This window comes from Emydura macquarii, unplaced genomic scaffold (assembly GCF_026122565.2).
Source record: "Emydura macquarii macquarii isolate MOO-44397 ecotype Brisbane River unplaced genomic scaffold, CSIRO-AGI_Emac_v2 contig_75, whole genome shotgun sequence".
NCBI lineage: Eukaryota > Metazoa > Chordata > Testudines > Chelidae > Emydura > Emydura macquarii.
The window spans coordinates 13,248,485-13,275,780 of record NW_027130212.1 but is presented as its reverse complement, the minus strand read 5'-3'; the positions used below and the strand labels follow the sequence as shown (position 1 = coordinate 13,275,780).

At 46.3% G+C, this 27,296-nt stretch overlaps 1 protein-coding gene across 1 annotated transcript in view; it reads left to right on the top strand.

Moving 5' to 3' along the window:
- Window positions 1-411: 411 nt before the first annotated feature.
- The window catches only part of POU1F1 (POU class 1 homeobox 1), a 30,556-nt gene continuing 3,671 nt past the window's right edge, over window positions 412-27,296 (top strand). Inside the window, exons 1-4 of the mRNA XM_067543061.1 lie at window positions 412-553; window positions 4,739-4,888; window positions 7,749-7,994; window positions 16,051-16,215. Of these exons, the coding sequence (XP_067399162.1) occupies window positions 412-553; window positions 4,739-4,888; window positions 7,749-7,994; window positions 16,051-16,215 (703 nt within the window). The remainder of the gene's footprint in view (window positions 554-4,738; window positions 4,889-7,748; window positions 7,995-16,050; window positions 16,216-27,296) is intronic.

The following is a 27,296-nucleotide window of genomic DNA, read 5'->3' as shown; positions in this document are numbered from 1 at the left end:
AGCTACTCAATATTAACCGTACCTGTCTCACCCCTAAAAACTTTGGAGACACCTTTTTTTTTCTGATTATTGTTCTTTCACAAAAGGCCCGATTTAAAGTATCTGTCAAATCAAGTCTCTGGTTTCCCTCTTCTCCCCCATTAATTGGGCATCTATTATGTTTGGGTGGGAAGGAAGGAGGCTCTATTTGATATAGCAATACTGCTGGGAAAAGAACATTAACATGGATAAAGGGATTTCCTAGTGGTATAAATACCTGCACACGACCTCCCTGTGCTCTGGAGTCTTTGTTTATGTATATATGCAAGTTAAAAGAAGTGGAATAGAGTTTGAGCTGCTGTTAATCAATAAGGATATATTTTGTTAGAAAATAGAGGAAGGTGTTTCTTTGTCTTTCCTCCTTTGGTGGGAATGAGTTGCCAAGCATTTACTTCAGCTGACACCTTCGTTCCCTTGAATTCTGACTCTTCTCCCGCTCTGCCTTTGATAATGCATCATAGCGCTGCAGAATGCTTGCCAGTCTCCAACCATGCTACCAATGTCGTATCTACAGGTACTTTTTTACTGTAACAATTACACTCTTGTTAACTTTCTTTTAAAATGCTTTTCCCTTTTCCTGTAAATGTTGCAAAACTTAATACTTAGTTAGGGAAACAGAGGAACGGCTATTTCATATCAACTATGCTGTGACTAGGACTATCTTAAAGCAGGAAAGTTTTCACAAGGCTATGTACAAATAAATACATCAAGAACAACTAAAATGTTTGCATTTTAGCCAAGTTTGTAGCTCTTTCTAAATTTGTTACGGGATTAGGCTGAGGTGTTTATCAGCATACTGATGTACTGGCTACAAATACTATCAAACCTTTGTCACACAAAATAGTCTTTAGTGACAAATATCTCCTGGAATAAACCAAATTATATTTCACCCATGAAACAGCAGTTTACAAATATCTTAAATTTTTTATTTTAAGTGGGTGATATACTTAAAATGGGGCAGATGCTGATGGCACTACCTGGGGAAAATACCCATTGATGGGAAAATTAACATTTTATTAAATATAATAAATATCGAGTAAAGATGCTAGGATTTTGGTGGGATTTTCAAAAGTGCCGAAGTTACTCAAGTGCACAGGATCCATCTGTCTGTGTTTTGGAATTTTGTACCTTTATCTGACTAGGAATTTTAGCATGATTAACTACATGTTAAAACTGATCAAAAATCAAATCTTTCATAAGAGACAGAAAATGTGCTTACAACCTGAAAATGTATGGAATTGGAGTCTTATTTCACTGGCATTTCTGTTCTTTCTAATGAATGAAAATAAACTTTCAAAAATAGAGCAAACTGAATATTAATCTCAGCTAATCCATTGACTCAAATGGAGTTGCACAGAGGGGAGAATTTTACTTGGAGTCTTCAATGAAATGATGATCTCTTGTTAAGCACACTAGAAGTAACAGCTTTCAGTCAGAAAAAAAATGAACCATCTAAGTACTGTGCACTGCAAAGAAAATAGGGAGCTCAAAATATTTCATAGTGATTGTTAGAAAAACATAAGAGAACTTAAATTAGTGATAAGAAGACAAATTTCTACATCATTTTACGGTAGCACTTTCTGAACTGTTTATTTTTCCACATTCTCCAAAGTAAAGAATTAAATGAAAGCATATTGGCTGAAAAGATCATCAAAACCTTTTACCAAGCCTATGTTTTAGTGTTTAATAATCATAGAACCAATTCTGCAGTCCTTCCTAAATCACAAGTGCTACTGAAGTGTCAATGGAAATTTTGCCTGAATAAGAAATGCAGGATCAGGTTCTGCTTTAGTATTATTACCCATCGCAAGAATGCCAGTATACAGTCCTAGAACAAAGAGAGAAGGTGTGGGAAAAAGTATATTTTATTGGGCCAACTTCTGTTAGTGAAAGAGAGAAGCTTTTGAGCTACATAGAGCTCTTCTTCATGTCTGGGAAAAGGGACAATGAAAAAGAGCTCACCCACCTTATCTCTCTGATATCCTGGATCCAACATGGCTACAACACTACATAGAACAAAAAGCAGTAATAGAGAAAACATTTATTTGAATTAGGGGAAAGGTTCTAAGTTGTCAATATAGATGACAAAAATCGTAATACACAGATCTACTATGATGAGTTCATGTAAATAACTTGTGCAAAGAAAGAATGTGTAAGGATTTTTACACTGAATCATTGTTTAATTCTTTTTTTAAATGACAAATCCCCCACAATGTTTATGGGCCTTGTAACTCCATTGCAAATGAATGAACTTTGCTAATTGGGAAGTAAGTGAACACACACACACAAGCAAAAATATCACATTATAAGCATTAGACAAGTATACATTATCTTTAATAATATAGTATAATAATAATAATTCTGGAGTGTGTTTTATTTTTAAAAAATAATCTTAAGAATGTGAGATTTCACTCCAGCATCTACTATTAAAATATTGCCAGGAAGTTGGAAATGTCCATCTGAAAATCATGGGCTGTGTGGATTAGCAAACTGCAGATTGGCAAAATTCAACAGTAAACAAGTAATTTAAAATAAGTCTTTAAGACTTAGTTTAAGCAAAAAAGTTGTACAGCTTTATCTATACTAGTGTAGTTAAAGCAGTTCAATCCCTAGCGTGGATGCAGTTATCCTGGTATGAATGTGCTTTAACCAGTATAGTTTATTCCCATATGGGAAGGAGAATAAGCAATATGTATCTAAGGTCCCTTTATACCAGTATAACTGGATCAACACTAGCCGTTGTACTGGTATAACTATATTGGTGGTAAAAATCGTCCCGCCTCCTACCGCAACTAATATAGTTATACGAGAGCAAAACCTGTGTGTATGCTACAAAAGTATAGTTCTAAATATCTGAACTTTGATGAGCATGATTATAAACCAATATAGTAAACTGTTAAAATTTCATAGATCATTAAGTTAACTAAGTTAAAGTTTTGCTGTACTGCCGAAATCCTTCTGTGTATTTATACAACTCAGAAGAATCAAAGAAACCAACATAGTTCTGGAGTCTTAGTAACAGTTCATATATACAATCCAGTACTTTAAAAATATACACTTGTTTGAATCTATTTTTCCTTTTAGTCCTAGAGCAATAGTGAAAGCCGTGCAAATTTCTCCAGACTGTTCTAACAACATGATTCAACTTTGATGTAGAAGGATTAGCCAAGGGTAGTAACCAAATTGTGCATTCTCATGTCTACTTATTCCTTGATCTCTCTGCTGAGATTGCCAACACAGGAGCCTATTTGTGACTAGGTTTTCTGTGATGTGGATACATGTCCAACAAGAAATGAACAAATACCACAACCTCAATTAATGCAGTCCACTAAATTGCCATCCCAGTACTGATCTAACCAATATTGAAATTACAGTTAAGGCTACCCAGTTTGAGTTGTCATAAGTAACTGAAGGAGCCCTGATGTGGGATTCAGTGTTGTTGGAGCCATTTGGAGGCAAGGTACATATCTGAAAAGGCCAAAAGTATGAGCTTCTCTTATTTGAGGAAGCGGGCCAAATCCATTATTTGGAAGCAGGAACAGACTCAGAAAACTCTTTCATGGATCAGCCACTAGAGGGAGACAATATATTCTCATTGGTGTGATTTTGCACATCTCCATGTATCTTTATTACACCGTATCTAGAAAAACCAGATTTCCTGTTTTGCATGTATGCAGAAGTACATGGTAGATTTTTGGGATTGGATGGCACTGGACATTATGGAGCACAGATCTAATCCTTCAATCTCTTCATTAGAGCCAGTGAAAACTATTAATATTTTTTTCTTCACAGAATTGACCAGCAAAAGCCCAATATTTGGGGATACAGAAAACTTTACAAAATATTTTGTCAGTATGAAATGCTGTCCTACAAAGCCAATAATTGTATTATTGGGGGTCATGTTGTTTCTTATACCCTTTCTTGGTTTTCTTGAGATGCCTGGAGTGTAACAGTGTGGACAAGCAAACAATGAACTTTATTTTCTTGTTCTCTTCTTCACACTTCTGGCAGCCATCCTCCTGACAGGCAGACTCCTGTGCAAACTATGGAGACAAAATGCTCGTGTGTCTATTGCTGCTGCTGTTGACTTAGGCCTAAAGTTCAGTGTGTCTATTTTTGAATGTCCATCTTGAGACACCTTAAAGGGCCCGGGTTTTCAGAGGGTGGGTGCTCAGCACTTCTAAAAGCCAGGCCCTTTTCAGGTGCCTCAAGTTGAGTGCCCCAAATCACTCATATGCAAATGTAGGCCTGGCATTTTACATTTTACTACATGTAAAATTATTCTCTTGGTTATATGTGTTGCTTTTTGGGTTTGCATTTTAGGGGCTGATGAGCTTTTCAAGAATTTACAAAAAGATTAAAGTTAAAATTGATGGAACAATATTGGGGGCCTGATCTCCATACACATGTAAAGAGGAGAGCTTGTTGGGGTGCCTAAATTATGGCTTGTGTCTACTGATTACACTAGAGATAATAAATTAAGAACTTGGCAAGATAAATAATTGATCTTGGCTAAAAGTGAGCTAGCCAGTTTTCTGATGAGGCATGAACACCTACTGTAGGTTGTTTCCTATAAAATTACCTTGCTAGTTAAAAAGCAATGTAGAACGGTTAGCATTCAGGCAGAAAAAGTACAAAAATATACTGTACCTCTGGACTGAAAGGATGTATCTTGAATCCTCATACATTTTCTTACCAGTCCCGTCTGTTTTGTCTTTGGTCCATACTCCTAAATGTTCCCATGTGCACTTCTCCATGACGACTTTGGGAAACGCATCTGCAGGTCTTCATTATTCAGTCCCTTCCTGTCATTATGGAAACCAACAGTCTACCTATGGGGTGATGGCAGGTAAGAAATATTCACTCTAACAGGTGAGTGATTGGCATAATCATTTGGGGGAATTTTCCTCTAGAGGGGCTGAGGAAACGGAGGTTGATGAGAGGAAGGAAGGTCTTATGGTTGAGACACTGAATTGAGACTCAGAAGAACTGGTTTCAGTTTCAGGCTGTCCCATAGCCTCTTTCGGGGACCCTGAGCAAATCACTTGCTCTTTCTGCCTCACTTCTCTATTTGTGACACTGGGAAAAGGATTCCTTTCTCTCACCCATTGTATGTCTTGTACATTTAGATTGGAAGCTCTTTGGGGCAGGGACTGTCTGATACCAGTTCTATATGTGTGTACAGTGCCCAGTGCACTGGGGCCCCAATCTCAGTGGGGGCCTCTAGGCCCTATGCAGTACAAATAATAAAAATTATGACCGATCATGGAATATTTATGGAATTCAGTGAGCTACATCCAGCCCATGACAGAGCTGCTTCAGAATCATCCACCCATGGTGAGGACAATTAAAGAAACAAAAATTAATATAGTGCCATTTTTGGCATTCATAAAACGTGAGACAAAATATGAAACATTCATTTAATTGTGACTCAGGTTTTGGCTTGTGACCATTCTATTTCTCAATTCAGAGCCCTCACGCCTTTCTCTGAAACTGGCTTTGAGCAGGTGGAGAAGAAAAAATGAAAAGTGCGTTTTCTGGAGTCCCCTCCTCCATGCTCTTCTTCCCTCCCATTCTCTCAGTGACACAAAGCAAAGAGTCTGAGGTCACACCTTAACAGCTGATATCTATGGGCTATCAGGATTATCCCTTATACTCTCAATTTTAAAGAAATCACATTATGTGATAGTGGGGCTACTGTATGTGTGACACCAGGGGACATCAAGGGAAACAAGTACTTATGTTCAGTAATAACTTGCTTTCAACCAGTTTGAACACATCAGGAATGGTTTCTTTTCACAGAGGTACGGTAACTGATATGTAGGAATGTCAGTCCTTCAGAGTGAAAGAAAATGTGTGAAGGCCAAAGGGAAATCACTTAAAATTCAATGTATGCTTTTCCAACTCTCATGCAGCAATATGAACTGTTTTCATACAGAGGATCAATAGACTTTATGGTGTAACTTGTAAAGATGTTTTAGCACCCTAGTCTAGATACACTGAAGAGAGAAGAGAAATAGTTCAATATAAAGGTGTTCCAGACAAGAATCAAAACAGCAAAATAATGCAGTGATGCCAGTGTAACAGACTTCCTTGGAAATAACTATGGCTCAAAACTAATCCAAAATCAAACAGCATTTTATTTCTCTTGAGAATGAGGGAAAATGTAAAAATGACTCAGCACATGTGAATGTTCCCTCATGCAGACTTTTCTGGTACAGCAAATAAGACTTTTTCTTCACCTGGCCAAATGCTCCTACTTCTCTGTCTCTGATGCAGAAAATTTTGCTCAGATCTCTGTGGGAAGTCTCCAGAAGAAGAATCATTAGATGAGGAAGGTTTCCATTCAGAAATATCAACCTGTTTCTACCCCCAGAAAATACCATGTTTCTGCATTCTCTCCTTTTTTCACTTCCATTTAGGTATCAAGCCTACAACTCCAGAGATGTTATCAGCAAGTCTCTCCCAGAGTCGCATTTTACAGACCTGCAGCATGCCTCATCCCAATGTGGTGAATGGAGTCAGCACTCTACAAGGCAAGTCCTTCTCTTGTTTAGTCTGTTTTTAACCCTCTGATGTTTAACAATTCCCTCCCCTTTTTTCATAGTCATATTGCATGTGACTTAATGGATCAACAGGGTTAGAACCTCCATTGTACTCCCAAATCTCTGGAGCATGTGACCTAGGCAGTGAACAAGACAAGAGCAAAAGAGAAAGGAAGGCTGGCTTGTGGTTGGGATGCTGGGCTGGGACTCTAGAGATGTGGGTTCAGTTCCAGAATAGGTTACAGATTAATTGACTTGCCCAGTCACACGCTCTCTTGATTTCCCCAAATCTAAAATAGGGGTAAGAATTCTTCTTTTCTTCCATGCTTTGTCTGCCTTGTCTCTTCAGAAAGACAAGGTGGGCGAGGTAATATCTTTTATTGGACCAACTTTTGTTGTTTAGTAACAGGTATCACCTCACCCACATCGTGTCTGTAATATTCTGGAACCGACATGGCTACAACAACAATACAAAACAACCATGGAAGAGAGCAAATTTGGTCTGTTTGGGTCAAGAACACCAGGACACCTGATTTGGTTAAATGGCACGGTTTGGTCTAATAGTGAACAAAATTTAGCATCAAGTAGTTCATCCCTGTGCAGTTACTTTCATCGGTAAAATTAAAATGTGAATATCTTATCACTTGTTGGGCTTCATTTTGCACTCTTTGCCCAAGGACATGTCCCATTGAAATTGGGTACAGATAGCACCGCATCTGCACATCACATATAGTTTACAAAGTCATATTCTTGGTACCAAAAAACAGATAAAGACAGCTCCTCAGCTGGCGTAAACTGACGTAGGTCCATTGACTTCAATGAAGCTATGCCAGTTCACACCAGTTGAGGATCTGGCCCAGTATGAGTTTGTCTAAGGTACTTTTATGGCCCTCATTATTGTAGTATCTGAACAGCTCACAGCATGCCTGTGAGATAGGTGACCAGGGCTCACTTCCCTGCACTGTCACACAGTGCCTCAGCTCCTCATCTGTGAAATGTGAACAACACTAGCCACCTAAGTGCCAAACTGATGCCAAACTGGACCATCCTTCCACTCTACAGTGTCTCTTATTACAAAGCTTCACAGTTGATAGTTGCGACAAAGGTTTAAGTGAGCAGGGCTGGAGAATGTGTGTCTCAAGTTCTGTTTTTGGCTTCATGCAGGTGGCCTGACCCCTTGCCTTTATAAATTCCCTGAACATGCTCTGAGTGCCAGTTCCTGTGCCCTGGGGCATGGCTTCACTCCCGTACACCAGGCCATGCTTGGAGATGATCCCATCGCCACTGACTTCAAGCAGGAATTCCGCAGAAAAGCCAAGTCAATTGACGAGCCAATAGACATGGATTCCCCTGAAATCAGGGAGCTGGAAAAGTTTGCCAATGAGTTCAAATTGAGGAGAATTAAGCTAGGTATGTATTTTTCTGCCAGGCAGCTACAGCCAGAAAATCCAAATGAAAGCTCAATTATTTCTGTATGTTTTATATTCTAGTCCATGTGATACACTTTATAATTTAAAACTTGCCTCACGTTTACCACACTTTCTCCATACATAGAAGACATGTTTAGAATTAATGGCCTCAGGCTTTTTGCAACTTAGAACAGTAGGTGATTTTAAAACTTCCGCTACTTCTGTCTGCCTCACAGAGAGCAAATTATTGTTACCTGGACTAGCTGTATTCTAGGGGAAAGTGTGATCTGTCCCAAAAATCATACTGTAAAGTTACATTTAATTCAACTTTTCAGAATTGTTATGAAAATTTGCCAGATCAGGCACAAAATCTTTTTGTTATAATCTATGGATATTTTATTTGTCTGTCAAAAATTATTCACCAAGGCAGTTGTACACGTTGTAAGGCTGATTGAATATATGATTTAGATACAAAATGACACATTTTCAAGTGATTTCAATGGAGCTGGTCGAGAAATTATTTTTCCTCTGTGAAAACTTGATGAAAATGAAGTTTTTGGTTGTTAAAAACAGAAAAAAATGCATTTTAATTTTTTTTATAAAACCCCTTTTTAAAAGAAAACAGCTGCTTTAGCAACAAATTTCCATTTAATCAGAAAGCCATTTTCATGTTAGATGAAAAATTTTCAACCAGCTCTAGTTTTCAACCCTGCCTTTAAAATTGTACCCCAAGTTTGTTCCTGTAAATATCCAATTTATGCATATAGGGTGACCCCTCCTCATTATGCAGGAATTAAAGTAAAGCCTTGTCTGCACACACAGTTGCACTGGTTTAACTAAAATTGGTTCTACTTTGAGTGATTGCTCATATCCATTCCAATATAGGTGAGTGCGTGCCCCGTGCACTGATTCCTGGAACTTTTTTCCCCTTAGCAAGGCCCATAGGGCCGGCTCAGGTGCCGCCTGGAGTGCCGCGCTCATGCTGCTCTATATCAGGCGCCGTATATCAGGCACCGCCGGCCCTGCGGGCCCTCAGTTCCTTCTTTCCGCCTGTTGACAGTTGCTGGAACATCTGCCTCTTGCTAACAGCGAGTAGCTTCCCCGTTGTTCTACAGTTGTTTATTAGTTAAATATAGTACTTAAGTTTGAATAGTAGTTAAGTGTTAGATAGTTAGATTAGATAGATAGCCCTCAGGGGCTTAAAGTTGGGCCATGTCTGGCTCAACCGGTTTTAAATCCTGTACCGCTTGCGGCAAGGCATTTCCAGTGAGCGACCCTCACGACCGCTGCCTCCGTTGTCTCGGGGAACAGCACCGCAAGGACAAGTGAAAAAAATTTGCAAGGCCTTCAAGCTTTGGGCATTGTGATGCAGCACTGTTCCTGGCTGCAGTCATCGGGACTGTCTCAAGAGGTCCAGCAGTCCATCCAGGACCTGCCTTTTGATGGAGCTAGTCTCTTTTCCTAAAAGACTGATGACAAACTGCACACCCTAAAAGACTCAAGGGCTACATTGAAATCATTAGGGCTATACACCCCACAGGCCTCGAGGCGTCAGTCTCAGCCACAAGTCCAACGCCAGCCCCAACCTACCCCTAGGCCACCTCCCAGACCCGCCCAACCCAGGAGAGGTCGGGACAGATATAGACCATCTAACTGGCGTGACTGCTCGGGGTCCTCGGCGGGCCCCCAACAAGGCTCAGCCAAGGGGCGTAATAAAAAGCGGCAATTTTGATGGTGCGCCCGAGGGTGGCACTTTGACCGTTCCCCTGGATCTGACCCTATCATTCACCCACAGACTAAGGCCGTACTACACCAAGTGGCAAAACATCACCTCAGACCGCTGGCTCCTCGGTGTAGTCCGCAGGGGCTACACCCTTCAACTCATGGCCTTCCCCCCGGACTCTCTCCATACTCTATCCTTCTTCAGGGACCCCTCTCACAAGCAACTCCTCATACAGGAGGTGAACTCTCTCCTCCTCCTCGGGACTGTGGAAGAGGTTCCTCCACAGGAAAGGGGAAAGGGGTTCTACTCACGATATTTCCTCATTCCCAAGGCAAAGGGGGGCCTGAGGCCTATATTAGACCTCTGCCATCTGAACAGATTCATCAGACGCCTCAGGTTCCGTATGGTTTCCCTAGCCTCCATCATTCCCGCTCTGGATCCAGGGGATTGGTACGCTGCCCTCGACTTAAAGTATGCTTAGTTTCATATTACCATCCTTCCCGGTCACAGACGTTTCCTCCGGTTTGTGGTAACTGACCGCCACTACCAGTTTTCAGCCCTACCCTTCGGCCTCTCGTCCACCCCCAGGATATTCACAAAGTGTATGGCGGTGGTGGCGGCACACCTGCGCCACAGAGGGGTTCAGATCTTCCCCTACCTGGATGACTGGTTGATTCAGGGCAAGTCCAGGGCCCACGTGAGGAACAGCCTGGCACTCACCTATGTGACATGCACCAGACTGGGGCTGCTCATCAATGAGCAGAAGTCCACTCTCACCCTGGTGCAGCGCATAGACTTTATTGGGGCCACCCTGGACGCCATCCAGGCCAGAGCCTTTCCCCCACAGCCTCGCTTCGAGGCGATGGCCGCCATAATCGACAATCTCCACAGGTCCCCCACAACGACAACCAGGCACTGCCTTCAGCTGTTGGGACACATGGCAGCCTGTACGTACGTGGTGAGGCTGGCTCGCCTCAAACTCAGACTCCTCCAGGCATAGTTGGCCTCGGTGTATGCACCAGCCAGGCACTCTTTGAACAGAGTAGTCACGGTTCCCACTCAGGTACTGACCTCCCTGGACTGGTGGAGAGACCGAGGGGAGTTCCCTTCAGAGACTTGGCACCATCAATAACCCTTATCACGGATGCCTTGGATGTGGGCTGGGGGGCCCACATCAGCAGCAACCTCAGCACCCGGGAGCTCTGGTCGGCAGAGGAGAGGTATCTCCACATAAATTCTGGGAGCTCAGGGCAGTCCACCTGGCCTGCAAGGTGTCCCTGAGATTCCTGAGGGGCAGGATGGTGCAGGTCCTCATGGACAACACAGTGGACATGTTTTACATGAACGGGCGGAGGAGGGGGGCCCGCTCCTCAGCCCTTTGCCAGGAGGCCATTCAACTTTGAGACTTTGCGGTGAGGCACGGCTTCCACATATCTGCCTCTCATCTCCCGAGGGTCAGGAACGACAAAGCGGACCATCTCAGCAGATCGTTTCTACCCCGCCACGACTGGTCACTGCACCCGGAGGTGGTGACTTCCATTTTCTGCAAGTGGGGTGTTCCCCAACTGGACCTGTTCGCGTCATCCCGAAACAGGAAGTGCCAGAGGTTCTGCTCGCTCCAGGGTCGCGAGCCGGGTTCCATCTCCGATGCATTCCTCATAGATTAGACGGGGACCCTCATGTATGCATTTCCCCCGTTCCGCTACTGCCCAAGGTCCTCTTGAAGATCAAGAGGGACAAAGCAGAAATCATTCTGATCGCCCCAGCCTGGCTGAGACAGCATTGCTTCAGCCTGTTGCTGGACCTGTCCATCACCACGCCGATGCCGCTCCTGAGGCGTTACGACCTGTTCTCCCAGGACCAGGGTCGCCTGCTGCACCCATATCTGGACTCACTCCACCTGACGGCATGGAGACTCTCTGGCTGATGGAGGGAGAGAGAGCCTGCTCGGTGCAGGTCCAACAGGTTCTGCTGAGTAGCAGAAAACCTTCCACTCAGGTGGTGTACTGGGCCAAGTGGAAGCGCTTTACTTGTTGGGCGGAGTCGCGGGGTATACCACTGAGCTGCTCGCCCATACAGGCGATTTTGGAGTACCTGCTCCATCTGAAGCTGCAGGGTCTAGCACTGGCCTCCCTGAAGGTGCACCTGGTGGCCATCTCAGCCTTCCACCAGCCAACGGAAGGGAGGTCAGTATTCTCGCACCCCATGTCAGTTAGGTTCCTCAAAGGGGTGGAGAGGCTGTATCCGCAGGTCCGTGACCCAGTGCCTCCCTGGGATTTGAACCTGGTCCTTGTTGCTCTGATGGGACCTCCCTTCGAGCCCATGGCTACATGCCCGCTGCTCGTCCTCTCTTGGAAGGTAGCCTTCCTGGTGGCCATTACATTGGCTAGGAGCGTCTCCGAGATAAGGGCTTTTACCTCGGAGCCCCCCTACACTGTCCTTTATAAAGACAAGGCGCGACTGAGACCCCACCCAGCCTTTCTGCCTAAGGTGGTGTCCCAGTTTCGTTATTACCAGGATATCTTCCTCCCTGTGTTCTTTCGAAACCGCACAGTTCGGAGGAGGAGCAGAGATGGCACTCAGTGGATGTGAGACGAGCCCTGGCCTACTACATCGAACAGATGAGGCCGTTTCGGAAGTCAACGCAGCTGTTCGTGGCAGTGGCGGACCAGATGAAGGGCTCAGCTGTCTCCACCCAACGCATCTCCGCTTGTATCAGGACCTACTACGAGCAGGCAAAGATACACACTCAACTAGAGCCCAGGCCTCATTGGTGGCCTTCCTGGAAAGAGTGCCTCTGCAGGACATCTGCAAGGCAGCAACCTGGTCGTCGGTCCACACCTTCACGTCCCACTACGCCATCATGCAGCAGGAGAGAGAGGACGCGGGCTTCGGCAGGGCCATACTGATGAGAGTAGCTCAACGCTGACTCCTACCCACCTCCAAGGTATGGCTATTTAATCACCTATATTGGAATGGATATGAGCAATTACTCGAAGTAGAAAACAGGGTTACTTACCAGTAATTGTTGTTCTTCGAGATGTGTTGCTCATATCCATTCCCATCCACCCTCCATCCCCGCTGTCGGAGTTGGCAGAAAGAAGGGACTGAGGGCCCACAGGGCCGGCGGCACCTGATATACCGCGGCATAAGCACGGCATTCCAGGGGGCGCCTGAGCCGGCCCTACGAGGCTTGCTAAGGGGAAAAAAGTTCCGGGAACCAGTGCACAGGACGCGAACTCACCTATAATGGAATGGATATGAGCAACACATCTCAAAGAACAACAGTTGCTGGTTTTTTTTAAAACAGATTTATTTAAACTGGGGCAAGACCCCTGTGTGGACACTTTGAAATGGATTTAAACTTGGCTTATATCAATATAGCTGAAATTATTCCATACTGACAAGCAAAAATGAAACTGCACTCTTTCTTAATCTGTAGAGCGTTTCAGTTCCTTCTCTCTTCCTGAAACTCCATATTGTGGTGTGTGGGGGAACACACCATGGGACAGCTCCACGCCCTATCACACACACACATGCACTTTTGTTTGGCTCTTTGGGAACCTGGACAAAATACATGTATTCTCTTGTCCCCATTTTCTTCCCCATGCCATGTCCCATCACATAAGATGATGCAACTTCACTTCACTAAATGATCTCAACATCCTGACAACAGACAACCACCAGAACTGAGGAGCTCCCCTTCCAATTTTAGATTTACTTCAACCACTGCTAAGTATGGTGGTAACCAGTTTGTTACCATCTGAGAACTACTTGGGGCTGATGTGAAACACGTGGATGATCTCTGCTTGGTTTCTGGTGGATAGATATCCACATTCCACTCACTGGCAGCTTCAGCAAAATACAAAGACTAAGTGGGCACTGGTGCTGGATTATTGCTATCACTCCTAGAGGTTTCCCTCCATGACGGGGTTGAAGCACACTGTTGGGCCAGTGTGAGCTTGGTCCTGTCTGTGCTGCACTGAAAAAAAGGAAGATCTGCCAAATCTGAAACGCTGCCAATCCAGCCCCTTCGTGGGTACTAAATTCACTTTGTGAATTAAGAGTTGTCATTTTTACAGTATCTCCTATAACAATATACTGTATCATTACAGAATATGCCACTTCACTGTAAAACAGCTCTATAAAAGCATGTAATTTATAAGGCTGTAACAGGAATCCATATTATCTCTACATCTACAGGGATATTGCCATCCATTTACAGTACAGAAATGAGGGCTAGAGCCAAGGGTATGTTGTCTGAAACAGTGTTCACAACCTGGGCTGTTTTGTTGTATATCGTGACTATTTAACAGCGTCAGTCATAGAAAGGTCGAGATTGCCGAAGTCCAAGAGTACTTCAGCAATAATTAATTACAATGGCTTAATCCTGAATTCCTATACAGTCAGAACTCCTATGGATTTAACCAGGCAGTGTTACTGAATGGAGATGGTGGGACTGGGATTAGTGCCATTGATAGAAATGTGATGTATCAAAAGCCTCAACTGAAGTGGACAGTGCCCTGTGAGGGCAAAGTGTTAAAGTTAATACGGACAGAGGGTTTGATATCGTGAGGTGCTTAGCACCCTCAATGCCTATTGATGTCAAGAGGAGTGGAGGACACTCAGCACCTTGAGGATTATGCCCATTACGGGGAGGAGGTAGAAGAAGAGGAATGCAGGGTTGGACTTTGGCAGAAATATACACAATGCACTTTGGGCAACACATTCTGATCCTTGAACTCCTTGTGTACAGAAGCAGTTCCCTTGTATAAGTTAGAGCAGCCTGAGGACTGATCTAACTTACACCAGCTGTCAACAGCCAGAACAGACCAAAACTGTAGCTACCAATTGGCTTAGTGTTGTTTCATCTTGACAACATCCCCTTTCCCTGATATTCTAGCAGCAGGGAGGAGGACAGGGATGGTGGAATCAGAGTCTCTGGTATAGCACGCTGTGGAAGGATCATCAGTATAAGGAGATGTATAGGGAGCGTGACACTGGGAAAGGGGATGTGACTAGCCAAGACTACAACCCCGGGCTTATAGAATCCACTTGTACTGGTGTGATCCTCCAGTGTCTGGTTAAATCAGCTCTCTGGCCAGGTCCCATTGGTGGCACTGTGCGGAGTGGCCACACCACATCCAAGCATCTGTCCCAAATCATTCCAAAGTTGAGGTCATGTTAGAACAAGTCAGCAGGAAAAGTGTTAAAGAATCAACAAGATGAATAACATCAGGATAAGAACTGGTTTTCCTTTATGGAGCATTTTTTTCTGAATATCTTTAAAATATGTTAATGTTAAGGGTCTGATCAAAACCTGCAAAAGCTAAGAAATACTAAGTTAACACTAAAATCCCCAACTGAGGGAGACATACACTACAGAGGCACAGCTATGGCACTGCAGCTGTGCCACTGTAGCATAGATGCTTCCTACATCAACGGAAGAAGTGTTCCATCAATGTAGTTAATCCACCTCTCTGAGAGGTGATAGCTAGGTTGACAGAAGACTCCTTCTATTGACTTAGCTGTGTCTACAGTGGGGCTTAGGTTGACCTAGCTACGGTGCTCAGAGCGATGTAGTTAGATCGATCTAATTTTTGAGGTGTGGACCAGGCCTGTGAGTGATAGGCCCAACCCCAGAAATGGAACCGGAAATTGTGTTTTATTTTGTTTTTTACATTATTCTTTGCATAATGGTAGTGCCTAGAGGCACTGCTCATGGATCAGGGCCCCATTCTGCTAAGCACTGTACAGATAATGAAAAGACAGACCCTTCCCCATAGACCTTACAATCTCAGTATATGAGGAGAATCAGCAGCTGGACACCACAAACTGAGGGTGAACGAGATAAACAGCATAATAACGATTACTGTCAGAAGAAGCAGTCACAGAGATTACAATTGTACGAGTTAAAATCAGAACATTTTTCTTAGATTTTTAAGTCTTAACTCTGAATTGTCCTGCTTTTCTGGATTTAAATCAGACCCCTAACATTAAAATAAACTCTTACTTTTGTGTGCAGAATTACTGCACAATCATCTGCTGTTGCATCCTTCCTTCACCTTCATACTGGTCAAATGACATGTGTCTCATGACAGACAAGTGACATGATGCCCATCTCATCTGATTTACACTTGTGACCTCCTCCGAAGTCAAGAGAGTTATACCAGGATAAGACTGATGTCAGATCAGAATCACACAAGGAAAGTGTTTAAGGCATTTTACAAAAAAGTGTGTTTTAGGGGCAGTGATCACAGCAGAATGTGTCTTCATGTAAATAAACCAGGTTAGGATACTCAAGTTTTTTTCTCTTTTTATTTATTTTTGGTAGGCTATACGCAAACCAATGTTGGAGAAGCCCTGGCTGCCGTGCATGGCTCTGAGTTCAGTCAAACAACTATTTGCCGATTTGAAAATTTGCAGCTGAGCTTCAAGAATGCCTGCAAACTGAAATTGATACTATCCAAGTGGCTGGAAGAAGCAGAACAAATAGGAGGTAGATATTTGTAATGCCTCTGGAATTTAGTCTTAACGGGAATCTCTTTAATGTATAGGATGACTAGTAGTGCATAGCTTCCACTGGTCCAGCTTTTTGTTTATTCAGGAGAAGTTGTATATAAATAGTGTATGATCAGTACATGTATTGAGTTCAATGGGACTGATGACTTTTGTGGGTGGAGGGAAGCAAGCCTGACAGAAACATGTAGCAGGCACAGAATAAGGGAGATGTGGCTCTGTTATATCTCCCTTATTACCCACAAGCCCATTCATGCAAACTAGCCATGAGTCTAAGGTGTGGGGCAGCTGCTTTTTGATTCATTACTATTTAATTCTAGTCCAAGGGATAGCATGGGTGGCTGTGGAAGAATTGCTGGTATAAGCAGATCTTCCAGTGGCAGTGTGCTGATGTTGAAACTCCTACGCCATCTTGCTCCCTACTACTGGCAGGGGGAGTGTGGCAATGGGAAAGGGCATGTGACTTGCCAAGACCACACCCCCTATAACAGTAGTAGGGAGGGGGACATCATGGGAGTTTTGACATCAGCTCTTTGCCATTGGAGGAGTCCCTTCCCTGTGCCCTATAAAACCCCAGTTGCTGGAAGAGCCCCTGGAATTCTGTGGCAGAGGCATGATTTTAGAACATGATTTGGAACAGGGTTGGCTATGGTAAGTTACATTGGAGAACCTGCCCAGCACACAACTGGCTCAGGATGAGGAGAGAGAAAAAGCTCTTGGTAATGTGTAGTCCTTGGCCTTAATGATTTGAGCTGCCATGTAGTTAAGGTTCTGTATGTCAGCAGAAGATATTCTGGAGGTTAGAAGAGAGCAGATCCAGAGAGCAGCCTCTCTTCACTGTACGATTGCCCTGAGGGCCAAAAAGGGTGAGCCATGTGACCCTTTCATTTATAGCAGGCTCCTTCCCATTGAGGATCCTACTCCGCTTTGACCGAATTTCTCATCCAGGCCCCAAGATGGCTAATCTAACAATCAAAGCTTCTCCTCTCAAAGGCATGCAATAATTTCTAGAGTTCCACTGACAGAGGATTTAGAACATACATCATCTGATTTAATCCAATCTAGTGTGTACTGTCACTATCAAAATGAATTTACAGATCATTAAAAGAGAAATGATGTGTAAGTAAGAAGATAATTACTTCCATCATTAAAGTGTTTTTTATCATTGCTATTTAACCTCTAAATTTGTATCTGTTTGGTGAACTCCTGCTTTTCCTCCTCTAAACCACAAATGCGCCTCAGATGGCTGTCAGAGGAATGATTTTCAAAAGATACTGAGCACCTGCATTTTTCACTGATTTTTAGTTGGAGGCATGGATGATCAGCATGTCTTAGAATCAGACCCCAACTCTTTTGCATACTGATGTTATAACTTTTATCCAGTTGTCTTTTACAACTAGATCTCTAGTAACTCCCCACTCTGTCTGAAACATTTGACAAGCTCTAGACCTGTCTTTATAGAATCATAGAAATATAAGGGACCTTGAGAAGTCATCAAGTCCAGCCCCCTGTGCTGAGGTGGAGCCAGGTAAACCTACACCATCTCTGACAGGTGTTTGTCTAACCTGTTTTTAAAAACTTCCAATGATGGGGATTCTACAACCTTCCCTGGAAGCATATGCTAGAACTTTACTACCCTTATAGTTAGTTTTTCCTAATGCCTAACCTAAATCTTGCTGCAGGTTAAGACCATTACTTCTTGTCCTTCCTTCAGTGGACATGGAGAACAATGGATCACCATGCTCTTTATAACAACCTTTGATATATCTGAAGACTGTTATCAGGTCCTCTCTCCTCCCCACAGTCTTCTTTTCTCAAGACTAAACATACCCAGGTTTTTTTTAACCTTTCCTCATAGGTCAGGTTTTCTAAACCTTTTATCATTTTTGTTGCTCTCCTCTGGACTTTCTCTAATTTATCCACATCTTTCCTAAAGTGCGGCGCCAGAATTGTCCTCCAGCTGAGGCCTCATCAGTGCCAAATAAAGCAAGACAATTACCTCCCATGTCTTACATACCACACTGCTAATATACCCCAGAATGATATTAAGCCTTTTTCACAACTGAATCATATTGTTGACTCATAGTCAATTTGTGACCCACTATAGCCCCCCGAACTTTTTCAGCAGTACTACTACCTAGCCGGTTATTCCTCATTTTGTAGTTCTGCATTTGATTTTTCTTTCCTAAGTGTAGTCCTTTGCACTCATCTTCTTTTCAGACCAATTCATTAATTTGTCATGGTTGTTTGACATTATAATCCTTCCTCCAAAGTGCTTTCAACTCCTTCCACACTGGTGTCATCCACAAATTTTATAAGCATACTCTCCATTCCATTATCCAAGTCATTAATGAAAATATTGAATAGCACGAGACCCAGGACTGACACCTGCGAGACCTTTCTAGATGTGCTCACGCAGTTTGACAGCAAACCATTGATAACTATACTTTGAGTACAGTCTTTCAACTAGTTGTGCATCAACCTAATAGTAATTTTGTCTAGATGACATTCCCCTAGGTTTTATATGAGAATGTCATGTGGGACTGTATTTTACTGAAATAAAGATACAGCATGTCTGCTGCTTCCCCCTATTCACTAAGTCAGTAACCTGTCAGAGAAGGTAATTAGGCTGGCTTGGCATGGTTTGTTCTTGATAAATCTGTGCTGGCTATTCCTAGTTATCCTCTAGGTGCTGACAAGTCAATTCTTCAATAGTTTATTCCGGTATCTTTCCGGGTATCAAGTTAGGCTGACTGGTCTATAATTCACGGGGTCCTCTTTGTTCCCTTTTTTAAACATAGGTACTATGTTTCCCTTCTCCAATCTACTGGTACCTCACCCGTCCTCCATGAGTTCTCAAAGATAATTGCTAACAGTTCCGAGGTTGCTTCAGCTAATTCCTTATATGCCCTAGGATGAATATCATCAGGTCCTGCCAACTTGAATACATCTAACTTATCTAACTATTCTTTAATGTTCTTAATGTTCTTTCCCTATTTTGGCTTGTGTTCCTTCAACCTTGGTGTTAATATTAATTGTGTTGAGTATTAACACCAATGGTCACCATTAAGTTTTTTAGTGAAGGCTGAAGCAAACTACATCTCAGCTTTCTTGATGTCATTAGCTATTAGTTCTCCTTCCCTGCTAAATGGAGGAGAACCTTCAATTTCCTTCATTTTTCTCTTGCTCCTAATGTATTTATAGAACTCTTTCTTATTGCCTTTATGTCCCTTGGTGGGTGTAACTCATTTTATTCCTTAGCCTTTCTGATTTTGTCCCTGCGTGCTTGTGCTATTATTGTATACTCATCCTTAGCAATTATTCCATGTTTCTACTTTTTGTAAGATTCCTTTTTGATTTTTACGTCATTAAAGAGCTTCTGATGGAGCCATATTGGCTATTATTTCTATCTTTCCTTTGCATCAGGATAGTTTGCAGTTGTGCCTTTAATATTGTCTCCTTGAGAAAGTGCCAGCTCTCCTGAACTCCTTTATCCCTTAGATTTTCTTCCTATAGGATCTTACCTATGAGTCCTCTGAGTTTGTTAAAGTCTACTTTTTTGAAGTCCATTATCCCTATTCTGCTGCTCACTCCTTCCTTTCCTTAGAATCATAAAATATATCATTTCATGATCCCTTTCACCCAGATTGCCTTCAGATTTGCAATCAATGCCTTCCTGTTGGTCAGAATCAAGTATAAAATGGCTGTCCCCTTATCTACTTTCTCCACTTTCTGAAACACACAGTTCCCCAGAATTCCCCAGAACTGACTGGAAAATTTGTCTAAGCATCTAAGATGTTGAGCTGATTCCCCCACTAATTTCCCTCTTGTTGCTTCTGTGATCCTATTGTAATTTTCCATGTCCCGCACAACATCTAGCCCTCTGTTAAAGTCACTTTTTAATGCATTTGTCAACAGTTGAATCTAGTTGAAATCTAGGTTGGGGAGTCAGTACACGAAGATACCCTGGCTCTTCTTGGTCAGGCGGACCCCATCTCTTCCTAGCAGTCCTCCATTCTGCAACAGCATCCCATATTTGAGGAAGCCGATGACGCAATCTCAGATGCACCCAAAATTAGCCCATGAATGTGTTCAGCCTGCTTTCATGAGCCAGCAATGGCTGTTTGGAACATGCTCAGAATCTTTCATTAAAATTTAGTCAAAACTGGGTACAAACGCTTGTGTTCTGTGTGTGGATATCCAGACCAACAAACTGATGTTTCTCCAGTGCATTTTAAAAATGAACTACATCTCTTGGGTAAAAAAACTATGTCAACTTTTTCCACCATGACCATTAAACCCACTGGTACAAAACTGCAACAAAACAAAACAACCACCTCTGATCAAACCCAAACCATGCCTCTGAGTGTGCAGCAAGATTCAACCCAGGGAAACATTATCTGGACCAGAAACATTTTTTTTTTTGGTACAGACTGGTTCTGACACATTCAAAAAATGAATCTGCTTTAAATCAACACGGAAAGGTTCCCTCAGCTCTGTTCACAACATAAACCTTTGCTTGCTCCTGAAGACTGCAGTTACAGCATTCAGCCACCAGATGACCTACAGAGAAATGTTTGAAAGCAGACTATTCAGCAACCATATCTGCTGAATTCCTGGTATTAAAAATGACTGGTAACAATAGTTCTCTCTTCGAGTGATTGCTCATATGCATTCCAATATAGGTGAATGCGCACCCTGTGCACAAGTCTCCAGAAGCTTTTTTGCCCTAGCAGCTCCCAGTTCCTTCTTTCCGCCTGTGACGGTAGCTGGAATGCTTGCCCCTTGCTATCACAAGCAAGTAGCTACCCTTGTTCTTTCTTTTTTCAATTGTTATCGTTGGTTCAACAGTTAGATTAGTGTTAAGTAGTTAGTGTTAAGTAGTAGGCATTAGCCCTTAGGGGCTTGGACTGAGCCATGCCGGGCTCGACCGGGTTTAAAGCCTGTGTGACCTGTGCGAAGGCCTTCCCTGTCAGCGATCCCCTTGACAGATGCCTTCGATGCCTTGGGGAACTGCATCGCAAGGAAAAATGTAAAATTTGCAAAGCCTTCAAACCCCGGACACAAAAGGAGCAGGATGTTCGCCTGAATGGAGTCAGCACTTCGACCCGACTCTGAACCCTCCAGGTCTCCGGCGGCACCGACCGTGTCGTCGGTTCAGAGCACTCCACCGGCACCGGTACAGACGCAAAAACGGGTACCGAAGAGGAAGAAACGGCCCGAGGCCGTCTATATGGCCTCCCCCCTGTGACCAGTACAGCAGGGGGTGATTCAGGAGATGCCCTAGCCCCATGCCATCACCATTACACCGGCACTGGCATCTCCACACAGGGAGCCTCCCCCGACCCCGGGGGATGGGGTAGTGCCCCTGCAGGGACTCATGGGCATGCCCACGCCTCCGTCCCCCCCTCGGCCAAGGGTTCCAGGAATAGCGTCTCGGGGTAAACCTGCACTGGGTTACCCCAGTGGGTGGCAGAGACGGGATTCGAGGTCTCCCCCCAGACGGTCGAGGAGGGACAGCGACAGCTCCCCTCCTAGCTCCGACCAAAGGTCATTGAGACCCTCGACACCGTGGCACCAGGGGTGGTCACGAGGTTCCAGACGGAGACATCACAGCTCTGCCTCTGATGGTGGCCGGTCCTTGGAATCCCGGCACCGCTCTCCTGCCCACATCTCAGCACTGGCGACCACGGGAGAGACGGGACATTCCACAGTGCGCAGCCTGGTGCGCTCGCCGAGCATTCGCACCCGGCACCGATCTCCCTCCCGGCACAGGTCCTGCTCCCTCAGGCGGTCCAGTTCGCCTAGAGACACCCGGCACCGGTCTCGCTCACCAAAGGACTCTCGGCACCGGTCCTGCTCACTTGGACGGTCAAGCTTCCCGAGACACAGCCGGCACCGGCCTCCATCACCGATCCCGGTACAGGCACCCTCGGTACCAAGGCGCGAACAATGCTCCCGATCCCCGGCACGGAGTCCGGCGTGGATCCCAGTGGCTGAAAGGACCAAATCCTCCTGGCACCAGTCTAGATCCCTGGTCTACAGCCTGCCATGTTCTAAGATCCAACAACCTGGACGAGAAAGGCATCGTGAAGCCCTCAGTCCAGTGCGGCCCGCGGCACCGTGCAGCTCGGCACTGGCTGATGCCCCCGACTATGGTCGCACCCGCTCTTCTATACCCAGGGGCCTTAGTCGAGACCGCAGGGGCTCCAGATCCCCGACACGCAGCCCGGTGCGGGTGCCGGCACCGGAGTACGTGGCACCGACTGCTTCGGCACCGCAGCATAAGGAGTGCACTTTGGAGCGGCACCGCTCCAGGTCTCCAGTTCAAAGGCGCCATACTAAATCAGAGGTGCCCAGGAGACATTTCTCCACCTCCTCCAGCTGCTCACCCCCACGCCGGCACCGCAGACATCACCGGGATCGCTCCTGGTCATCCCGAAGTACATCTCTGGAGCAGGGGAACAGAAACCGCAGAACCAGGAGGCACCGCTCCACCAGCGCTGCCACCCAAGCGGCTGCCTCATACCCGGTACCGGGACTGGTACCACAAGGACCTGCATCATACCCGGGACCAGTGCCGACGTGGCCATAGGGACTTGGCAATGGCCCTACTGGCAATGGCCCCCTCAGAATACCCAGAGCACGGGGTCAGCACCTTCCATGGGAACTAACCCCCCCCCCCCCCCCCAAAGCCAATTGGATAAGGGGAACTCTTCGGAAGAAGAGTCTGATACCATGGAGGGCCCATCCACAGGTCCCATTCCTCAGTCTTCCTCTTCATCCCCAGCTGAGACAACTGCTAGGGACCAGAGGACCCCTCTGCCAGATTTCAAAACCCACCAAGAGCTCCTCAAACGACTGACAGACAATTTAAAATTAGACATTAAGGAGCTATCAGAGGAGGAGTACTCCCTCTTTGGGACTGTAGGACCAGTGGGTCCATCTAGAGTTGCACTCTCAGTACACGATCGGGTTCTTAAACTAGTTAAGCCCCTCTGGGAGACCCCAGCCTCGGTGGCACCCACTTCTAAAACAGTGGAGCGGAAATACTATGTCCCACCGCAGGGCTTTGAATATCTTTATAACCACTCCGCCCCGGGGACTTTGGTCGTGGATGCGGTGAACCAGCGGGACAGACAGGGTGCCCAGGCAAATACTCCCAAAAATAAGGAGAACAAAAAGCTAGACCTTTTTGGGAAGATGGTCTATTCCACAGCAGCGCTACAGCTCCGCATGGCTAATTACCAAGCGCTGTTGGGACGCTACAACCTCAATTTGTAGTCCTCCCTCCAGAGGTTTGTCCAAGGCCTTCCCAGGATATGATAATGGACTTTAACACACTAGTCCAGGAAGGCTACTTGGTTGCAAAGGCCGCCCTACCATCGGCCAGTGATGCCACGGACGCTGCAGGGAGGGCTATGGCCTCTGGCATTGTCATGCGCCGGGCGGCTTGGTTACAATCCTCCGGCCTTTCTCCAGAAGTGCAGCAGGCCATACAGGATCTGCCCTTTACTGGAGCAGGCATCTTCTCAGAAAGGACTGATGAGAAGTTGCACGCCGTAAAAGACTCCAGGACCACCTTAAGATCTCTAGGCCTATACGTGCCGCAAGGCGCCAGGGCAGATCGCGCCCCCCAAGGCAACAACAACAGCAGCCTCCACCCAGACCACCTCCCAGACCCACCGAAGCAAGGAGGGGTAGAGACCGCTTCCGACACTCAAACCGTCGGGACCGCCAAGGCCCTGCCAGGGGCTCCCAACAAGGGCCGCAGAAAGGCACCAAGCGTCAGTTTTGATGGTGCACACGAGGGTGGCACCCACCCCCATCTCCTTGGATCTTACTTGGCCTTTCATGAACAAATTACGGCCGTTCCTCCCGCAGTGGCAGAGCATAACCTCAGACCGCTGGATACTGAGTGTAATACAGAGAGGTTATGCCCTGCAACTCTCGGCCTTTCCTCCGGACTCTCCCCTTACCCCATCCCTCTTCAGGGACCTCTCTTACGAGCAGCTCCTCATTCAGGAGGTAAACACCCTCCTCCTCTTAGGGGCGGTGGAAGAGGTTCCTTCTCAGGAAAGAGGCAGGGGGTTTTATTCCCAGTACTTCCTTATCCCCAAGGCGAAGGGAGGCCTCATGCCCATTCTGGACCTTCGGCGTCTAAACAAGTTTATCAGGCACCTCAAATTCCGCATGGTCTCCCTAGCCTCCATCATTCCCACTCTAGATCCAGGGGATTGGTTTGCCGCCCTCGACCTCAGGGACACCTATTTCATCCTCCCGGGACACAGAAGGTTTCTGTGCTTTCAGGTAGCTGGTGGTCACTACCAGTTTTCAGCCCTCCCTTTGGCTCTCTTCAGCACCCAGGGTCTTCACAAAATGCATGGCGGTGGTGGCTGCCCACCTCCGCTGCAAGGGGGTTCAGATCTTCCCCTACCTAGACGACTGGTTAATCCGGGGCAGGTCCAGAGACCATGTTCAGAACAGCATGACACTGACTTGCGCAATATGCGCCAGGCTGGGTCTGCTCATAAATGAGCAGAAGTCCACCCTCACACCAGTACAGCGAATAGACTTCATCGGGGCCACCCTGGATGCCATTCAAGCCAGGGCCTTCCTTCCACAGCCCCGCTTCGAGGCAATGACTGCCAATCTCCACAGGTCCCCCACGACGACAGCCAGCCACTGCCTTCAGCTGTTGGGGCACATGGTGGCATGTACCTACGTGGTGAGGCTGGCTCGCCTCAAACTCAGGCCCCTCCAGGGTTGGTTGGCCTCTGTATATGCCCCGGCCAGGCACCCCCTGAGATGGGTGGTGACTGTCCCAGCCCAAGTACTGGCGTCATTCAATTGGTGGACAAATCTGGTGGAGGTATTGAGGGGTGTCCCCTTTGCAGACTTGACACCCTCCATAACCCTGATTACGGATGCTTCAGATGTGGGTTGGGGGGCCCACATGAGCAGTGACCTCAGCACACAAGGGCTGTGGTCAACACACGAACAGCAACTCCATATCAACGTGTGGAAAGTCAGGGCAGTCTGTCTGGCCTGCAAGGTGTTCCTCAGGTTCCTGAAGGGCAGGGTGGTTCAGGTCATGACAGGCAATACAGCAGCCATGTTTTATATAAACAGGCAAGGGGGAGCTCGCGCCTCGGCTCTTTGCCAGGAGGTGGTGCGATTTTGGGACCTGGCGGTGAGGCACGACTTCCACTTGTCTGCCTCTCACCTCCCGGGGGTCAGGAATGACGAGGCAGATCGCCTCAGCAGGTTGTTCTTACCCCGCCACGACTGGTCACTACACTGGGAGGTGACAACTTTTCTCTTCCGCAAGTGGGGTGATCCCCAACTGGACCTATTCGCATCGACATGGAACACGAAGTGCCCGAAATTCTGCTCCCTCCAGGGTCGTGAGCTGGACTCCGTCTCCGATGCCTTCTTCATAATGTGGACGGGGCCCCTAATGTACTCCTTTCCCCCCGTCCCGCTGCTCCCCAAAGTACTCTTAAAAATCAAGAGACAAAGCGAACGTCATCCTGATCGCACCAGCTTGGCCGAGGCAGCACTGGTACAGCCTGCTGCTGGACCTCTCCATAGCCACGCCAATACCGCTTCCGAAATGCTACGACCTGCTCTCCCAGGACCAGGGACTCCTGCTGCACCCGGACCTGGACTCCCTCCACCTGACAGCATGGAGGCTCTGTGGTTGACGGAGGGAGAGAGAGCCTGTTTGGCGCAGGTCCAGCAAGTCTTGCTGGGAAGCAGGAAGCAGTCCACCCAGGTGGTGTACAGGGCTAAATGGAGGCGTTTCACTGTTTGGGCGGAGTCCTGGGCTATCCTGTCAAGCTGTTTGCCCATACAGGTGATTTTGGAGTACCTGCTCCATCTGAAGCTGCAGGGTCTAGCACTGGCCTCCCTGAAGGTGCACCTGGCGGCCATCTCAGCCTTCCCCCAGCCAACGGAAGGGAGGTCAGTATTCTCGCACCCCATGTCAGTTAGGTTCCTCAAAGGGGTGGAGAGGCTGTATCCGCAGGTCCGTGACCCGGTGCCTCTCTGGGATCTAAACCTGGTCCTCGCCATGCTGACAGGACCACCTTTCGAGCCCATGGCTACATGCCTGCTGCTCGTTCTCTCTTGGAAGGTGTCCTTCCTAGTGGCCATTACATCGGCTAGGAGGGTCTCCGAGATAAGAGCATTGACCTCGGAACCCCCCTACACGGTCTTCTATAAAGATAAAGTGCGGCTGAGACCCCACCCAGCCTTCCTACTCAAGGTGGAGTCTCAGTTTCACTACAACCAGGATATCTTCCTCCCTGTGTTCTTTCCTAAACCACACGGTTTAGAGGAGGAACGGAGATGGCACTCGTTGGACGTCAGACGAGCCCTGACATACTATATTGACCGGACCAAGCTGTTCCGGAAGTCGTCACAGCTGTTCGTGGCAGTGGCGGACCGGATGAAGGGCTCACCTGTCTCCACCCAGTGCATCTCCACCTGGATCACCGCCTGCATACGGACCTGCTACGAGCAGGCAAAAGTGCCACTCCCAGGACCTGTCACTGCACACTCCACCAGAGCCCAGGCCTCATCCGCGGCCTTCCTGGAACGAGTGCCCCTGCAGGACATCTGCAGAGCAGCGACCTGGTCATCGGTACACACCTTCACATCCCACTATGCCATCGTACAGCAGGCGAGAGAGGACGCGAGCGTCAGCGGAGCCGTGTTGAGAAGGGCTGCTCGCCAGTGACTCCTACCCACCTCCAAGGTATGGCTAATTAATCACCTATGTTGGAATGCATATGAGCAATCACTCAAAGAGAGAAAATAAGGTTACTTACCAGTAACTCTTGTTCTTCAAGATGTGTTGCTCATATCCATTCCAATCCCACCCTCCGTCCCTGCTGTCGGAGTTGGCAGAAAGAAAGGACTGGGGGCCCACAGTGTCGGTGGTGCCATATATATCGTGGTATGAGCGCGGCACTCCAGAGGGTGCCAGAGCCAACCTTGCGGGGGTTGCTAGGGCAAAAAAGCTTCCGGAGACTCATGCACGGGGCGCGCACTCAC